The sequence below is a fragment of the Brassica rapa genome, chromosome A03, assembly GCF_000309985.2.
Source record: "Brassica rapa cultivar Chiifu-401-42 chromosome A03, CAAS_Brap_v3.01, whole genome shotgun sequence".
Classification (NCBI taxonomy): domain Eukaryota; kingdom Viridiplantae; phylum Streptophyta; class Magnoliopsida; order Brassicales; family Brassicaceae; genus Brassica; species Brassica rapa.
Genome location: NC_024797.2, coordinates 839,807 through 854,303, shown reverse-complemented (window position 1 = coordinate 854,303; position 14,497 = coordinate 839,807). Strand labels below are relative to the sequence as shown.

At 35.7% G+C, this 14,497-nt stretch overlaps 3 protein-coding genes across 3 annotated transcripts; 2 read left to right on the top strand and 1 right to left on the bottom strand.

Moving 5' to 3' along the window:
• Window positions 1–208: 208 nt before the first annotated feature.
• LOC103855601 (probable pectinesterase/pectinesterase inhibitor 47) lies at window positions 209–4,702 on the top strand. Its single transcript, XM_009132604.3, has 4 exons — window positions 209–2,165; window positions 3,232–3,586; window positions 3,680–3,871; window positions 3,950–4,702. Exons 1-4 carry the CDS (start codon window positions 1,440–1,442, stop codon window positions 4,456–4,458), a joined length of 1,782 nt encoding a protein of 593 aa, XP_009130852.1. The 5' UTR covers window positions 209–1,439; the 3' UTR covers window positions 4,459–4,702.
• Window positions 4,703–5,045: 343 nt separating this feature from the next.
• On the bottom strand, window positions 5,046–12,279 carry LOC108871269 (probable pectinesterase/pectinesterase inhibitor 46). Its single transcript, XM_009132603.2, has 5 exons — window positions 12,045–12,279; window positions 11,281–12,006; window positions 10,800–10,902; window positions 6,200–10,372; window positions 5,046–5,898 (listed from the first exon to the last, which is right to left on the bottom strand). The coding sequence occupies exons 4-5, from the start codon at window positions 7,230–7,232 to the stop codon at window positions 5,219–5,221; spliced, it is 1,713 nt and encodes a 570-aa protein (XP_009130851.1). The 5' UTR covers window positions 7,233–10,372; window positions 10,800–10,902; window positions 11,281–12,006; window positions 12,045–12,279; the 3' UTR covers window positions 5,046–5,218.
• Window positions 12,280–13,063: 784 nt separating this feature from the next.
• LOC103855599 (nicotianamine synthase 1) lies at window positions 13,064–14,323 on the top strand. Its single transcript, XM_009132602.3, has one exon. It carries the CDS (start codon window positions 13,124–13,126, stop codon window positions 14,084–14,086), a length of 963 nt encoding a protein of 320 aa, XP_009130850.1. The 5' UTR covers window positions 13,064–13,123; the 3' UTR covers window positions 14,087–14,323.
• Window positions 14,324–14,497: the final 174 nt, after the last annotated feature.

The window sequence follows — 14,497 nt, the reverse complement described above, 5'->3', positions numbered from 1 at the left end:
ATCCACTATATATATTATAGTATGATAAAAATATTTAGTGTTTTTAGGTTAGTGCATGATTATACATCCATATTCCATAAATGATTATGTATGTATTCACATGTTTCCGTAAGTTCCTACCGGCTGCCTAATATGTTAAGAAGATTATCGCAGTTTGACCTCTTAAAATTAATTAATCTCTTTTAGAGTTGTAATTTGACTATTCACGTGTTTTAAAATATGAATCAATTCTCTGGTAACCAATGTTTGGAAATAGTATAATCAATTTCGGCCTAACTTCTAAGTGTAACAAACTAAGTGATGATTTAAGATTTCAAAAACTTTTAGACGGGTCTTTCCTTCGACCTGAAGCTCCGCATCATCTCACATGTATTCTTTTTTTTTTTTGACAAAACACATGTATTCATTTTAACTTCATTCTAATTAATCATTACGTATTTGCTTTATGAATTATAGACATTACTGCTTTGTTTTAATTTGTTGGTTTTGTTTGTAAGAGAATTTTGATATTTATACTCTCTCAATGATGATTTTCTTTTCCTTTTGTGCTTGTCGACTTGCATGTGATATAATACGAATCGAGATACAATGTTTTTTTTTTTTTGAAAAAGGGCTATCGAGATACAATGTTCCAACATTATATGTTGTTTTTCCTAATAATAAACACATTGCGGTCGTCTATTTCAAAAAAATAAGAAATTTTGAGATCTTATCACAAGTATAATTGAGCACAGAATTTTTTAGTTACGTAATTGAGTCATATTTTGACATTATACGAATATATGATCAAGTAAAACAATGTATTAATATGTTGCGACTTATGTCAGCCTTTGTTTGCTAACGTTCATTGTTGTAAGGTGCAAATATTTTATTTCTCTCTTTTTTTTTTTGGTAAAATGATGTTTTCTTTTTCGTTTGTGCAACAGTTTGGATATGTAAATATATATCATACGGTAAGAAAATTGATTAAATCAACAATATAAACAATGCAAAAGTTTTTTCAAACAGCCTAAAACTCTGGCTTTAAAAAATTAACTCGCTGTAAAGTTGCTATTAACGTAGGTGCAACTCTAAACTCGTATAATAAGCCACCATATCAATATCATATATTAATATCCATATATTTTGGTCATTGTAAGACTCGAGAATTTGTTGCGCTCCATTGGATCTTACGGTAACTTATTCAGAAGAGCATCTATAAAAATTCTAAAAATTCCATGATCAAGATTAAAAATGATATAATATATACGTGCCTATATAATTTTATAAAACTATATGTATAATTTTCCCTCGATCTATTTTTTCCTAAACAAGGCAATACATACATTATTAATTAGTTTCTCTCTCTACCATGCAATATTTATAAATGTATATGTATTCTACCATGCATAAATAGGACAAGCTCTTAACTAGTAAACATCAAGAAAGAAGCAAGAAAAATGCAAACACAACACTTCTGTTCATCTCTCTTGTTCCTGTCTCTTCTCTGTCTGTCATGGGCTTTGATAATCTCATCGACGCAGCCTTCATCACAGCCACCGTCACAGCCTCCATCACAGCCACCATCACAGTCTCCAGCGCAGTCTCCATCACAACAAGCCAAAATCGCTTGTAAAGCCACTCCATACCCGAAACTCTGCCGCACAATCCTCTCCGCCTTCAAATCCTCACCGTCCGATCCATACCGTTACGGTAAGTTCACACTCAAGCAATGCCTCAAACAAGCGCGTCGCCTTTCCAAAGTCATCAACCGTTTCGCCCAGCGCGTACAGAAAGATCCCGGAGCGTCCACGGCGGAAGAGGTCAGCGCGGTGGCTGACTGCGGCGACCTGGCGGAGCTTAGCGTTGAGTACCTTGAAACGGTTTCGGATGAGCTGAAAGCAGCGGAGCTGATGACGGAGGCGCTGGTTGATCGTGTCTCGAGTCTTCTTGGCGGCGTCGTGACGAACCAGCAGACGTGCCTCGACGGTCTTGAGGACGCGAAGAGCGCGTTTGCGACGGTGATTGGATCGCCCTTGGGGAATGTGACGCAGCTCTACAGTGTATCACTGGGGCTTGTGAGTCACGCGCTTAGCCGTAACCTGAAGCGGTATAAAGGATCCAAGGGTAAAATCTTCGGTGGTGGTAAAAAAGCTGTGCGTGAACCGCTCGAGACTTTGATTAAGGTAATTTCCTTACTTTATTAGCTCTTTATTTTATTTTGTCTTCGTGGGTTTTTAAATAAACTTATTATGTGATTTTAAAACTAGATACGACAAAAACTAGCATAAACAATAGACTAACACCTATGTGTGTTTAAAAAAAAAATAGACTATGTCGGAATATCAAGATACGTTGAGAAATGGTTAATATAAGTATTATTTACTTTAATATTCTTCAATATTGTTAATTATATTGAATTTGTTCTATATAACTAATAATGAATATGTATGTGAAAATACTTATTAAACTACTTTGCTAGGTTTAGCATCCCTGTGGTGGACCGGGAATATTTCACAATACTTACATTGTGAAAAATCACATCGATCCTACAAATTTAAAAGTTTTAACATATAATACAATGTACGAAACTATACTTTTAACAAATGGGAAAATAAAATATAAATAGGTAAGATGCAACGTATTAGAACAAATGGATTCATCATTTTTAGTTGCTTTAAATTTAGGAAAAGTACATAAACAGCCTAATTTACTTTGCTTAATGATCAAATGTGCGTCGGTCATAAACTTCTTGAGCTCTATTTTTTTATTTGGGGAGAAGGATGTGATTAAACTGATCAGATCATTAGATGTATAATTATATAAATGATCTTATTCGTTTTGGTTAACTTATAGATCTGCACATGTGGTTCAAATAGTGGTTGGAGTGTACGTACGTACTTAGTACAATCAATAATGGCATATGGCCACATATAATACAAAGTCAACGGAATTCTGTGAATATGTCGAAAGACGTTTGAGTTTTGACTTGCAAATTTAAAACTAGAAAGTACAAACATTAAACACTTGAAAGTTGAAACTTAACACGAAAATAGACAACAAAAGATATGCGAATAAAATCACATGGGTCCACATGCTCTTTCCGGACCAATCAATACCCTCACATCACATGGATTCCCCCCTCCCTATGTACATCAGTTTTATCCTGTTCATTATGATTATGATCATGAACTCGATAATCAGAATTATGTTAAGTATCTAATAAGTAACTATAAACTAATCATTGTGAAGGTTTTACGCAAAACATGCGACAAGAGCAAAGATTGTAGGAATGATAGGAAATTAGGTGAGCTAGGGGAAACGAGTGGTGGCTCGATCCTCGTAAGAGAAGCAGTGATCGTCGGTCCATACGAAAACGATAACTTCACCACCATAACTGAGGCCGTCGCTGCCGCACCTAACCAAACATTTCCCGAGGATGGCTACTACGTCATCTATGCAAGAGAAGGTCTTTACGAAGAATACATTGTCATTTCAAATAAGAAAAGGAACATAATGCTTATTGGAGATGGAATCAATAAAACCATCATTTCTGGAAACCACAGTTTTATCGATGGCTGGACTACTTATAATTCTTCAACCTTTGGTAAAGTATCTTCGTTTTTTCTTTTCTTACATTTAGAATGGTTTGACTCCTAAATATACGCTAGATTAATTGTGATTTAACTGGCATTTGTAGCGGTGGTTGGAGACCGATTTGTTGCAGTTGATGTGACATTCAGAAACACAGCTGGACCGGAGAAGCACCAGGCCGTGGCCGTGAGAAATAATGCGGATGGATCGACATTTTATCGGTGTAGTTTCGAAGGCTATCAAGATACTCTCTACGTGCATTCTTTAAGACAGTTTTACCGTGAATGCGATATATACGGTAATGATATACTTTACATTTTTAACTCCAAACTAATACAACAATATTTTTTGAATTATTTTATCTTTCCTGTTACAGGTACCATAGATTTTATTTTCGGAAATGCAGCTGCAGTATTTCAAAACTGCAATATATATGCTCGCAAACCAATGGAACACCAGAAAAATGCAGTGACAGCCCATGGAAGAACCGACCCAAACCAAAAAACCGGAATATCCATAATCAATTGTACAATTGGAGCTGCCCCGGACCTAGCGGCGGACCCCAACCCGGCCATGACATTTCTTGGGCGGCCATGGAAGCCTTACTCGAGAACGGTATACATCCAATCCTACATTAGTGATGCTATCCAACCAGACGGATGGCTAGAATGGAATGGTACAACCGGGCTAGATACGATCTCATATGGTGAATATGACAACTTTGGACCGGGGGCTAACACAAGCAAGAGGGTCCAGTGGTCAGGTTATAGCCTATTGAACTTGGCACAAGCCATGAACTTCACCGTCTACAATTTCACTTTGGGAGACACTTGGTTGCCTCAGACTGACATTCCCTTCTACGGTGGGTTGCTTCGCACAGAATGAAAATGTCCTACTATGTTATATTCATAATTGATCCTGCGCCAAAAATAAATGCAATAAAAATTACTATTCATTTTTGCTGTTAGAAATTTTGTATTTGGTGTTAGTTACTTTCTACGATGAACGTTTCATGTATTAGGGGGTTTATGCCTATGTCAAAACTTAAAAATATCTACTTAGTATTAATGAACAAAAAATATATCTTATAAAACTCTTCAATTTAAAAAATATATAGTTCTTCTTACTTTTTTTTTTTGATCAAACTACCATTCATTCATAAATAAAAGGGGTTCAGAAGTCAGCAGAGGATAGAGTTTCCTCTCTTACAAGAGCAGCTTTCACAACCAAATCAGCATCCAAGTTTTGCAAGCTGGGAATGAAAACAAAAGAGATAGCCTCAAAGGCCTTACTAAAGTGATAGATGTCATCCAAAAAATATAAAGTTCTTCTTACTTAAAAATAGGAACTAATTGATTGTAGCCGTTGATGCAGTGCTATATTACACGCATGGTTTTTGTGAAGCAAATAAGTCGTATACCTCAAACAGTATATTAATATGTATAATGTATTACTATAATCATCTCATAACATATGCAAAACTTCATAAAGGAAAATAAATTGAATGGTATGATTATATTTGTAGATGGTAAGAAACAATTTCAGAAACTTTGAAAGCCACACAACACATGAAGAAAACTGGAAGGAGAAATTGTATGTTCGTTAAAAAAAATTAAAGAACGACAGGCATTTCAGGTAAAAAGAATCAAAAATCAGATTTGAATGGAACTTTGGTCGACGGTAACCACTTTTTGCCGTCGATGAAAGGTTTAACTGTAAACCTATTCGCTTCCTTCTTTGTTAAGAACGTCCTCAACCCTCTCCACTTAACTCGGTTCTTCGTGGAGGCTCCTGGCCCGAAATTTAAGTGCTCGGCATAGAAGATAGTGTCTGGTGCATTGTCTCCTACCCACGGTAACCACCCTTTCGGGTTGATAAATCCGTCCATGAAAGACTTCATGATCACCGTGGTAGAGAAATCTTTCCAAGGCCGGCCTAGGAAAGTTTGAACATCAGTTAAGTCATCCAAAGGCAAGATGGTACAATTGTGGATAGAGATTCCAGTGTTTTGGTTCGGATCTTTCTTTCCCTGAGCGGTTATGGTGTTTTGCTGGCCTTTCATAGGACGACGAGGTAAAATGTTGCAGTTTTGGAAAACAACCGCAGCGTTACCGAATATAAAATCGACTGTTCCAAAGATGTCACACTCTCGATAAAACTGACGTTGTGCATGAGCGTACATCGTGTCTTGAAAAGCATCCATGGTGCATCTGTAGAACACAGATAAGTCTGCGCTCACCATAAGAGCTACGGCTTGGTGCTTGGCTGGACCAGCAGTGTTGCGGAAACCCATGTCCCTAGCCATGAACCCCTTTCCGAAGACAGCTACACAATTCAAAGAAACAAATGAATAAATGATCTTATGAAATTACATACAAATGAGCAAAAACACTAGTGTGTATGGAATTACACACTAGTAGCGAGTTAATATAAATAAGTACTCCAACTCAGTTCAATTAGCTAACAAGTCACACAAAACCCAAATTATCATATACAAATCCAGCATTTTCCAAAAGCATCTATTGTTCTTTGTGTGTGTGTGTGTGTGCATGACTTTTTTTAGTAAAGATATCTAAATAAATCAAATTAGAAAATTTTAAAGATCTTCATATGTATAAGTACTTACCAAATGTGGCCGTTTGGAAAGTTGGTGTTCCATCGATAAAGTTAAGTCCACCAGAGACAATAGTCTTACTCTGACCATCACCAACCATCACAACGTTCCATTTCTTCTTCTCAACCCTAACATTCTCCACGTAAACTCCTTTCTTCACATATATTATCGTACGCTTCTCATTCTTCTCTTCCACTTCCACTAAAGCCTCACTTATCGTCCTATACTTCCCTGACCCATCTTGCGCCACCACAATGTTCGCTATCTTCCTTAAATCCCCACTCTCCAAAAGCCTCCGACCTTGCATCATTTCAAGAGTGCCAACGTCACCAGTCGCCAGTAAACGACGATGGTTTAGCTTAATCGAGTCAGCGATTTTCCCTAACCACGTTATGATCGCTAGCGCATTGCTCGTCATCTCCGTGGAACTTTTCAAATGCGTCTCCCCAAACGTCGTCGTGTTAGGGTTGTTCGCTTCGACCAACGCTTCCATGCACGTTTCTTGGTACGTTTCAACGGAGCTAAGCCACGTCCTGAGATCCGCAACACTCTTGGAGGACGACGCCGTATGGTCTTTGAGTGACGTCATCGTCTCGTTGAGTTGGTCAACGGCTAGCTCGATAAGCTCCACGCAAGCTCCCATCGCTGCTGACGTGGCATTGTCCGTGTGTTTGTTGTCCGAGAATCCGTTAAGGACTTTTGTGAGCTCCGTGAGCGTGATTTGGACAGCGTAGTTGAATAGCTCCTCAGGGTTTAGTGTGCTCGCGTTTGGAGCGGATCCAACGGTCTCAAGACATTTGTCTTTGTGTAATGTAACGTCGCACACGGCTTTCACCGAGACGGAGATTGAATCTCCGTTACCGTTACCCTCCGTTGACGACGGTTTCTTGCCGCTACTGTTAGCTGCGGTGCCGACGACTGCTCCTACCACGATGCAGACGAGGACGATGGAAGATATAGCGATAATGGCGATTCTCTTTCTCGTCCTCCGCCTTGCTTCGAGTTTGGCTTGCTCATGCTCGTTAATTTTTCCGTAGGAGGCCATTTTTGTTAATTGCCTCCTGTTCGGACCTTACAATATGATATTTATCAAATGTTTTGGCCTTTGAGTTCTTCATTGTCATTTGCATATAGGGATTTATAGTGTTGTTAATTTGTATATTTTATTTGGCTTGAAATTATTATGGAATTTGGTTATACGCGGTGCATACATATTTGCGTGCGAGGCACTAAGATGAATCGTTTGATACTTTCATTATTAAGCTGAGAACATTGCGAGTGCTTCTCATGTATATTCATATTTGCTAGAATCTTTCTGGTTTTATTCTGTATTTATTTAAAATTAAGATTGGTCTTGCTGTTTATATTATTAGTATATTATTATAACTGAAAGAGACCTCTGATTTAATAGTTGTTTGTACATTTCCTTTTATTTTATATTTTACACATATTAAGTCCAGATCTTCATCAAAATTATTGTATCCCATCACTACTAGGTGGGATACCAAATCATATATATATATATATATATGTCTACTTATAATATTTTCTCTCAACATATAAATGATTTGCGAATTTTATACAGAAACTAGTGAAGAGCACATTGTAAAAGTATTGGTGGAAGTTCTCCGTACACAAACTCCAAACTTCCATTTTATAATTACTTAAAGCTCATAGACATCTCTAAAAGCGAATCCTTCTAAACCTAAATTTCCGAACGGCATTGATTTTTCAAAAATCCAATATACATAAGTTAATTCGGTCTCCAAACTATTGTTATAAAAATATCAGAACCGGTTTTGAAGAGACTCCATCAAAAATTATACCATGCATTAAGAATCAGTAGGAAATATAGGTTGAAGATCGGTCTTAAGTTAATCTATAGGCCCAAATTGTCACCAAAAGTTAAATGAATTAATTAGCATAATGTGAAACTTTGATTAAGAAAATTAGTTATCACAGCATATAACTTCATGTATGCAGATCGAGTAAAAAAAATGTTTGTTTTATTTGATGGGTTATTAAGCTAGCTTTAGAGGTGTTCGACATGATCTTACAAAAGTCCAAACTACTTCTTGAACCAAACTACTTTATATATACTCGTATAACCAGAAAGCTAGGCAACCTGATCACATTTTCTAATACGGGAAAGCTAGCTGAGAAATGTCCATATGGCTTACAGAAGTCGGTCACATCTACACGACAGACTAGTCCCCGTTTTGAACTCGGAGGTTTTGAGGTAGCTTGAAAGGAATAAACTATACATGAATTAGGTTTATTCGTATCTGAAATTAACATATATACTAATTTTTACTTCTTTCGTATGTTCCAAGAGCGGATAAACTTCTCATCCACGTTAAGATTCACTTATCAACCACCTAGCATAAGAAAATATTTGATATCGGTTTTTAGTTATGAATATAATGCTATCTCACCTTTACATAAAATGGTATACGAATTAAGTGTAAAATAATATGCGAAAAAACATTTTTGGCATCGATGTAACTTTTCATTGATATAGACGTGTTGGTAGGGACTTTTATTAGTGGTTGCAAACATTTGTTCTGTTCACTACTTATGCAACATATTAAAATCTTTAAAATACTATCACACACTCATTTAGATTTTGGGGGGTTCTGTGTGTATTTATGGGTCTTGAAATTGCTATAAATAGACATCAAAGCATATCTGCTTGTCTAATTATAAAACTAAACAGCTACATGATGGATGTTGTATTTCTTAGTCAATCAAACCTTTCTCCATAAATAAGTGAATTTATTAATTTATATCACAGTAGAGATAATTATAAGCTTAAAAACATTGGCAGAAAGTGAAATGAAAAGAAAGCGAATATATGACACTAAAAAGTTAAAAACAGTTTTTTTCTTTAACAGTTCAACCATTGTATTATACAAAAAAAAAATCCAAAAATATGGTTTTGTTATCTAAATATCATTGAAATATTAATTAATTGTTTGTGTTATGTATTTAAAACATAAAAAACAAAGCAAAGAAACAATCAGGATCATGAATTGCATTTTAACAAGAAGTTATATAGCTTACTGTGTTTACGTTTGATTTGAAGTCTGAATACAAATCGTATTTTGTTTTTTTAGGATCATATCTGTCGACGTACATTGAGAGAGACGTCAAATTGGCCGTTCATTTTACGCAAGAGGCACTAATGGAAATTAATAAACTCACTATATATGTAACGTTAATCTAATATAATTGCATATCAAAAAGATTTGGCCAATTTTTATGATCATTTTCCGTTCCAATTATATATGCTTAGTGTACGTCTGAATGATATATAGTCCATAAACTCTTCTTGGTGGTGATCATCTGATGATAAAAGATGTACGTAAATTCTTATTTGGGTTGCTTTTCATCCTTATTTCCGTCTACCTAACTAAATCTAATATTTTTATTGATTTAAAACCAGATGCAAATTATTGTTTGAAGCCTTGAAGCGTCGCAGCAACAAGTAGTTGTGGCTAGTCCACATCACATGTTCATTATACCACATATCACTAACTAAGGGGATGAATAATGCCGAATCAAATTGATATGAATGGAATATTGAAAGTAAATGGAATCAAATGTCTATAAAGTCACCATTTTTTCATCTGCTCTTAAAAAGCAAGGAAGAATTCCTATCGAAAAGTGATCCATGATATTGTATGAATGAAACCAAAGACGAGAAGAATCATGTGATAATTGCAGGGTTTATAAACAAAATTTGAATCTCCGAAAAACTAATGTACTGCATGTTGCAAGGATGGGATATCCACGTATTGAATGAACGGGTTCGGAAGGCTGTAAGAGCATAATTAACCCTATAACCCCATTTGGGTTTCTTAATAATTATTTAAATAATTAATTGTACTTAAGAACTTTAGTTAAGAAACTATTAGATTTTGTATTTCAATGGTAGTTTCTTAATTAAGGATTCTTAAAAACAAAAAAAATAACTTGTTAAAATCAACATTGCAATGAATCAAGCGTTGTTCCACTTCCGTGACACAATAAAACTAGACCACAAGACCACTTCTACAAGAATACAAAACATGTGACAAGTAATGATTTATGACTTCACCACAAGAATGCAACACACGACAACACAACACATGGATGCTCCGTGATTTATGACTTCATCACGCCCAGTGCTCCCAATTCTCCACTCTGAAACCAAAGCCAACACAACACAAGAACAACAATGAAAATAATCTTTGGTATATCTTCACAATGGTAACACAACACAATAACATGAAACAGAAACAACTTGTCGTTACCAAAACATAAGAAGAACATGAAACAGAAACAACATTTCATTACCAAAACAGAACAACAACATGAAACATACAACAATCGATCACACGACCTTGAACATAAAACATGAACATTGAAACATACAAACTTAACATGCCACATTGAAACATTAAAACCAAAGATGAAGCCTTTACCCTAAGAAACCAAAAACAAAAATAATAGTTGACTCCACAAAGACATAATCCAAAGGAAAAAACAAATAAACCAAAGAGAACAAATCATTTAACAAAGACATAATCCAAAAGAAAAGACAATCAGAGAATAAACAAAAGGGGCTTACTTTTCTAGAAAGGCTTTTGTTAACAAAGAATTGTTCTTGAGAAACTAAACAACCTTTCACTTGCTTCAGCTCAACCGCCCTAGACATCACATTCCGCCTGAATCTGTTTAAAGCATCAAATCAAATTTCAGAAACAATATCATGAAGAAGAAGAAGAGAAGAAATAAAACTCTGTTAAAACAAAAACAATCAACCAACACACACACAATCTCAAAAAGGGTCTACCAATCCCACGAGAGCTCAGTATATAACAAGTAAACAGAGCCACAAAAAGATCAAAGCTTTCAACCAGAGATGAGTAAATAAGTACCAGCTTTCAACGAGCAAACAAATTCGATCTGTTTACTTGTTATATACTGAATCTCAACCACAAAAGATCCACAAAAAGACACAAAAATTAAAACTTTCTGAATCTCAATCACAACAGATTATACAAACCATAACAAACAGATTCAATCAAAGCATAAGAGGAGGGTTCCACCTCTGGAGATAGTCATGGAAGAAGGATCGGTGGAAGATCGGTGGTGGTTTCGATCGGTGGTGGTTTCGATGGGTTTCGCCCTTTTCCTTCAAATGGAGAACAAGAGAAGACAGCCAGAAAGTGAGAGAAGAAAAGAAAAAAAAACTTCATCTAGAACGCTGACACGTGGGTATAAAACCCCATTAATAATCGATCACCAAACACCCAAATTAAGGATCGGTAATTTCTATTTTCTTTTTTTCTGATTTAATTTTAATCACTTTTCCCCCTAAGAAACCCACTAAGGTTCACCGTTAATGATGGTCTAACATTGCTTTACCCGTAGACTGTCGGAGTTTTTTTTTTTGTAACATTGCTTTAGCATTACAGTGTTATAAACAGTTTTTTGATGTTTTTTTAGCCGTTGGATTTTTAAGGAATATATATTATTTTCTTCAGATAGTCATTACTCATTAAGGTAAAAATGAGCAAGTTTTAGCAGATGCAAACGGAATTGAGATCTATTCCCAACCAAGCATGCGAGTGAACGGAATCTATTATTTTTTTTTTTGTAAAAAGAACGGAATCTATTATTTGACGAGATTTTGTAATTCAACGCCATATAATACGATATTGACCTTAAAAAAAAAATGATATTGACCTAGATCATATTTTAAATAATTTGATATATCTTCATGGTGACTAGCAATGTTCTGAGACATGCCTTAATTAATTACCATTTACCAACTTTATAATACGTTCTCATGAATCAGTTCAAAAAAAACTTTATAATACGTTCTCGAAAAGATTGAATATATATACAACCACAAACCCGTGTAAAAACACGCATAAATGATATTAAGACAATATATCACATTTTTCTCAACATCTCCTATTTTTATTCCATTCACACGTTAATAGTGAAACTGCACGCATAATTTATGAAACTTTTACACTCTAGAGTATTGCAAATCAATAAATCTTTTAGGATGTCGAAGTTAGTGAAGAAATAAGAATCCTTCGTAAAATAAAACATAAATAACTTTTCAAATAGCCGATACGTGTCAGTTAAATTCTTTTCAATACATATGATGTGTATATATATATAATTTTTGTTATATAGATTTTTTAAAATAACAAAAAATAAGAATCTACTCGCTTTTTCATTCCAATTTAAACTAATTTTGATATAGCTTCGCCTTTCACTAAATGATTTAAAAGCATTTTATGTTTGATTTTCATATTCTGTGACCAAAGTGAGCCAATGATCAGGGGTAAAATTATTGCCATGTTGATCTCTGCCTGATCAGAAGACATGTTCAGGAAGGGTTAATCCATACGTTACCCATATAACCTAATAAATTTTATATACATTGTGTATCGTACGATACCTAATTCTTATAAGTTTATGTAGTTTTTAGGGGGTTAACTAATAAGCTTATATAGTTATAAACTTATAATAATGAACGGTATTAGTCCAAGTTGTGGGTCATGCCATGTGGGTAAAGACTATAGTATGGATTAGTGCCGCACTTTTATTTTGCAAAATTTTGCGCTTACCAGACTACCAGTTTCCTTATACGTCTAAACTATATATTAAAACTTTCAATATTATTATGTATGTAGAAAATAGAGATGATTTGATTATAAACGACACAGACCACACATCATTTATGAATTACGTATATGAATAAAATCATCAAGATAAATAATTTCATTACGGACCCCACAGCTACAACTGCCAATAAATAACGACCCTTTGTGAAGGTTAAAGCCACAACACAGATTTTTCAAAAGTCTTGAAAAGAATACTTAAGAAATCAAAATATATCATCTCTCCTAAAGATAACCTCATAGTGTCGACATGGCTTGCGAAAACAATCTTGTTGTGAAGCAGATCATCGACTTATACGACCAAATTTCAAAGCTCGAGTGTTTGAAACCTTCAAAAAATGTCGACACTTTGTTCGGACAACTCGTGTCCACGTGCTTACCCACAGACACAAACATCGATGTCACAAAGATGAGTGATGAAGTCAAAGACATGAGATCTAACCTCATCAAGCTATGTGGTGAAGCCGAAGGCTATTTAGAGCAACACTTCTCCACTATCTTGGGGTCTTTACCAGAAGACCAAAACCCACTTGACCATTTAAACATCTTTCCTTACTACAACAACTACCTCAAGCTAGGCAAGCTCGAGTTCGATCTCTTGAGCCAACACTCGAGCCATGTCCCCAACAAGATCGCCTTCGTTGGCTCCGGACCGATGCCTCTCACATCCATCGTCTTGGCTAAGTTTCACCTCCCGAACACGACGTTCCACAACTTTGACATCGACGCACACGCAAACACACTCGCTTCAAGCCTCGTCTCTCGCGATCCAGACCTCTCAAAACGCATGATCTTCCACACAACGGACGTGCTAAACGCTACCGAAGGGCTAGACCAATACGACGTAGTTTTCTTGGCGGCTCTCGTTGGGATGGACAAAGAGGCAAAGGTCAAAGCCATCGAGCACTTGGAGAAGCACATGGCTCCTGGAGCTATCCTCATGCTGAGGAGTGCTCATGCTCTTAGAGCTTTCTTATATCCAATCGTTGACTCTTCTGATCTCAAAGGTTTCCAGCTCTTGACCATCTATCATCCGACCGATGATGTTGTTAACTCGGTTGTGATCGCACGCAAGCTCGGTGGTTCAAGCATGACCGGAGTCAATGGTACTCGTGGATGCATGTTCATGCCTTGTAACTGCTCTAAGGTCCATGCGATTATGAACAATCGTTGCAAGAAGTTGATGATCGAGGAGTTTAGTGCCATCGAGTAATCAAAGCAAGTAATTACTGAACACATCTCATCTCTTGAGACTATGTGTTAATGTTTTGTCTTATATTAATTTTTCTTTTTAATTTCATGTGATCTTGTGTGTTTTCTGACGTGTGTGGTTCGTATAAGTTGGTGAATTTTGAGTTCTTTGATCTTCGTTATGAACTGTGAAGATACAGAAGAACTCTTTCTTCGTTCCTTTTTTCATCAATAAAAAATAATATAAATAATGTTTTTATTTGCTTGGTATAAATTCTTGAAAAATCCACATCCATATACTATTATGCTATCATATTGGTTTTGTTTGTGATTGATGTATATATGATTGTATGGTAATGGTGGCTCAAAAGGAAATACACCAAGACTGGAACTACACCAAACCCATGAATACTCAGTTTACAGGATTACACAT

Bases quoted from the DNA above. Each gene is read 5' to 3' on its own strand.
- LOC103855599 (XM_009132602.3), top strand. From the start codon at position 13,124: ATGGCTTGCGAAAACAATCTTGTTGTGAAGCAGATCATCGACTTATAC.
- LOC108871269 (XM_009132603.2), bottom strand. From the start codon at position 7,232: ATGGCCTCCTACGGAAAAATTAACGAGCATGAGCAAGCCAAACTCGAA. The intron at 5,899-6,199 runs GTAAGTACTTAT...TGAATTGTGTAG, and splicing joins TTTCCAAACGGCCACATTTG to CTGTCTTCGGAAAGGGGTTC.
- LOC103855601 (XM_009132604.3), top strand. From the start codon at position 1,440: ATGCAAACACAACACTTCTGTTCATCTCTCTTGTTCCTGTCTCTTCTC. The intron at 2,166-3,231 runs GTAATTTCCTTA...ATCATTGTGAAG, and splicing joins CGCTCGAGACTTTGATTAAG to GTTTTACGCAAAACATGCGA. The intron at 3,872-3,949 runs GTAATGATATAC...TTCCTGTTACAG, and splicing joins CCGTGAATGCGATATATACG to GTACCATAGATTTTATTTTC.